The 3,293-nt window shown below is 50.9% G+C and overlaps 1 protein-coding gene across 1 annotated transcript; it reads left to right on the forward strand.

Annotated features, from left to right (window-relative positions):
* Positions 1-899: 899 nt before the first annotated feature.
* Positions 900-3,191, forward strand: LACBIDRAFT_336075 (uncharacterized protein; the record flags this gene model as incomplete). Its single annotated transcript, XM_001890998.1, has 7 exons — positions 900-994; positions 1,136-1,237; positions 1,701-1,716; positions 1,772-2,068; positions 2,415-2,508; positions 2,733-2,957; positions 3,151-3,191. 7 exons carry the CDS (start codon positions 900-902, stop codon positions 3,189-3,191), a joined length of 870 nt encoding a protein of 289 aa, XP_001891033.1.
* Positions 3,192-3,293: the final 102 nt, after the last annotated feature.

Below are 3,293 nucleotides of genomic sequence, written 5' to 3' on the forward strand. Positions count from 1 at the left end.
CTTTTACCACCAGGTTCAAATTAAATCTGCGCCATTTTTCCGAAGCCTTGAAGAACATTGGGGACGAGTTGCGTTCACCTCCAAATGTAATAGTTACGTCGACGTTCTCACAGACTTTTTCAGCGCCAACAGCGAGGATTTTTGGTCTTTTGTTGATGAATTTACACTTCGTTCTGACGGATGATGATGGACGGCAAGATTACCACGTGGAGCTCGTCGCGGAAATGTAGGAGGGAAATCTTTCCATTGCATTCGAGTTGGAACGCAAAGCGAGTCTGCTCTTTCCGATAGGGGAAAGCATTTCAGGACAGCAAAACTTGGCCCAGGGAAGGGTCGCGGTGTGTCGATGTTCTACTGTTACCCGAGTCAGTGTCTGATCTCTTCTCCATACGTAGGGCGCCGTTCTGGTGCAGAGCTTTTCAGCTACCGATTGGCTGACTTTTCGAATTTCTGTCAAGTTGCAAGTAACATGTAACAGCTGAGCTTTTCCAGATAATCGTTGTCGACGGACGCGTGCTTCGATGTTGCAGCATGGGGCACATCTCACTTGAATGCTGTGAAGCATCTCCGGCATCCCGTATGTGTCCCCGCTGCCCGCAATCCCACTCTCAACGAAATCACCATCATTGTGTTGGGCCCAGTGGTACTAGAAACCACACCGTTGCGCAACGCCTTCCCAAAGTGTCGTGGCTGAAGGCGGGCGAATGAGCCTTGACGAACGGGGTGCCTCAAACGTGGTCCCATGCGCATGGGATTGTCATCCCGAGAAGTGGCTTTCTGAGAGTGCCAGCCAACGTTGCCGATGAACGGAATTTTCCTGTAACGAGGGAGGAGGCTGAGAACCCTTTTCGGGCTGTGATTGTGCACAAGATCGCGATGAACTCGTCTGATAGACAGAGATGCTCCTGAGTGGGGTCTTCCAACCCGATCTTCTTAAACCCGATGAGCTATCGCTCGTGCTCGACCGAGAAAATCTGCAGTTTATACATTATCGGTACGTCGTTTTCTGGCTTTTTTTAATTTTGTTTGAACCCACCTCACCGCTTTTGAAGAGGCTAAGCAGTCTATGTTACATATCACGCTCTCACAGTCGAGGTTATTTGTCTAACAAGCCCGCTGTTGTGATTTTTTTCAGTTCAGCCTTCAACCTCCCCCTCCATCTGGAGATCGGGGGGAGCTTAAAAAACGAGCTGGACTCTGGTTCCGATCCTCTTGCGCAAACCTTCATCTTTCCCGGGTTCGTCTGTTACCCATTCCTCTCTTACTTGCATGAAGTCACCGTCGGCGCCCAAGACGTGTCGACTTCGGAGGTGTAGCGTTCTAGGCGTTGGACGAGGTTGCGAACGGGCATTTTTAGGTTGGCTTCGCTTTTTTTATATCATGGGGAGAAGATACTGATTACTGTGTCCTTTAGAGTGACCGTGGTGTCAGGCGTATTCGATATCGCGGATTAGGTTATCTTTAGGTTCCAGTTTATTGCCGTGACCGACAAAGCCTCAGTGCTGATGTTTTGGGGTTTCGAGCGTTGCACTGACAAGTGGTGTCATTCATCTCGCGGAAGCGTTCGTCAGAACTATTCGCATTTCCTGTGGAACCTGGTAGCATCTTCCTCCAGATGGTTGAATTCCGTCATGTTATGGCGTTCACTGTGACGATAGGCTCTCAGCTCATGGCTTTCGGTACACTTATTTTGTGAATAGTTGGATTCCGGCGAGGGTATGTGCTTCACCCTCTTTTCCGGAATATCTTTAATCCCTGAGCTTCATCCTAGGCTTCTTTCCTGGTGGTTCACGTCGCTCACATACAATACCTACCACGACTACCACCTGACCCTCCGCCTCTCCTGAACACTCATTCACAAAAGCCTTCCCCCTATCCGACATTTTCACGGGATGATCGGACGACACCATCGCCTCCGTCCACGCTGGCTGGTCACTACCCATCCTCAAGCAGGACTTGGTGCGAATGGCATTGGCATCAATTTTGGTTGGCAGATGAACGGACGCGGGTGAAGATGCGCGAGCTTGCCTTGAGCGCCTTAGACGAGGGAGCACAAGGAAAGGCAGAGGTGTGGCGTAACAGGTGGTTAGGGCATGAAAGAAGTTTCGTGTAAGAAGTTTGGGTCAGGGCAGACGCCGCTTGTTCTCACAGGAGCGCCTTCTGTCAAGAGTGAAGAGGGTCAAGGCTTCGAGTCCGATTGAGCAGTTCGCACCAATGGTCCAAGGATGTCTCTTGGGTCAGAGGATGCTGGACCTTCCTCTAGTTTGAGCATCACCGCCAGGTTGTTCGACCCAACTCGAAGCGGAGGGATTTTCTGGGACTACGATTCTTTCTATATACTGTGACGGCACTACTTGAAGAGAGTCGATCGTCCTTGACCTTGATGCATCCAGTGTCGCGTGAGTCCGTCGTAGTCCAGTGAGCGTGGTCCGGTGGGAGCTACTTTCCAACACGAGATCTATGGGATTTTCCCGAGACTGTACTCCGGCGAGGATGAGAATAATACCTGTAGGTCATCGGAGTTTTGTCTGGACGCCACACCACTCATTATATACGCCCGATGAAAGCAAGTATTTGGCACAAGAATTGTATAAGCCATAAACCTTCTTCTTTCTGATTGGCGCCCATATCGATCCCCCCCCTTCATTCTCCGAGAAGGTGTCCAGGTTACTCTTCACGTTCAATGCCGTTGCGGTCTGTAGGACTCACTGACAACGCTTCTGAATCGTCAGGTAATAAGCAACGGATGAATCTTGTTGTTCAACAGAGAAAGGAACCTACACCAGACTCTCCCACGGGATCGACATCGACTCGGGGACGCAGACATGGGGATATGGCCGATAAAGCCCCTCTTGGTCAGCTCCGCAAAATTGGCGTCGACTCAGGCCGAGCACCTGAGGCAGAAGCTCGACATTATGCGATTGCTGAAGCAGGGAATAGCGGCAAAGGGCCTGCAGGTGTGGTCAGATCGGAGGAGGAAGGCCCTATTGCACTGCGAGACCATCAGGTCCATCGCTTGCTCGAGGAAAACCGAAACTTGAAGGACGAGCTTGAGGCTGTTAAAGTACAGTTTGCGGATGCGAAGGCACTTTTGGAGGTCAGAGGCAAGGAGTTGCAGGGCACCCAGATGTTCCTAAGTAAAGCCGACAGGCTCTCTACTACGGATGTTGTGCGGAAGGTTAATGCGCTGAACGAGGAGATATTTCAAGCTGCTGCTCTTCTTGGAGAGATGCTCCGGAATATAGAACGTACGGATAGGGCACAGAAAGAGGTCATGGTGGCGTTGAGAAGGC

This window comes from Laccaria bicolor, genomic scaffold (genome assembly GCF_000143565.1).
Source record: "Laccaria bicolor S238N-H82 LACBIscaffold_267 genomic scaffold, whole genome shotgun sequence".
NCBI classification, from domain to species: domain Eukaryota; kingdom Fungi; phylum Basidiomycota; class Agaricomycetes; order Agaricales; family Hydnangiaceae; genus Laccaria; species Laccaria bicolor.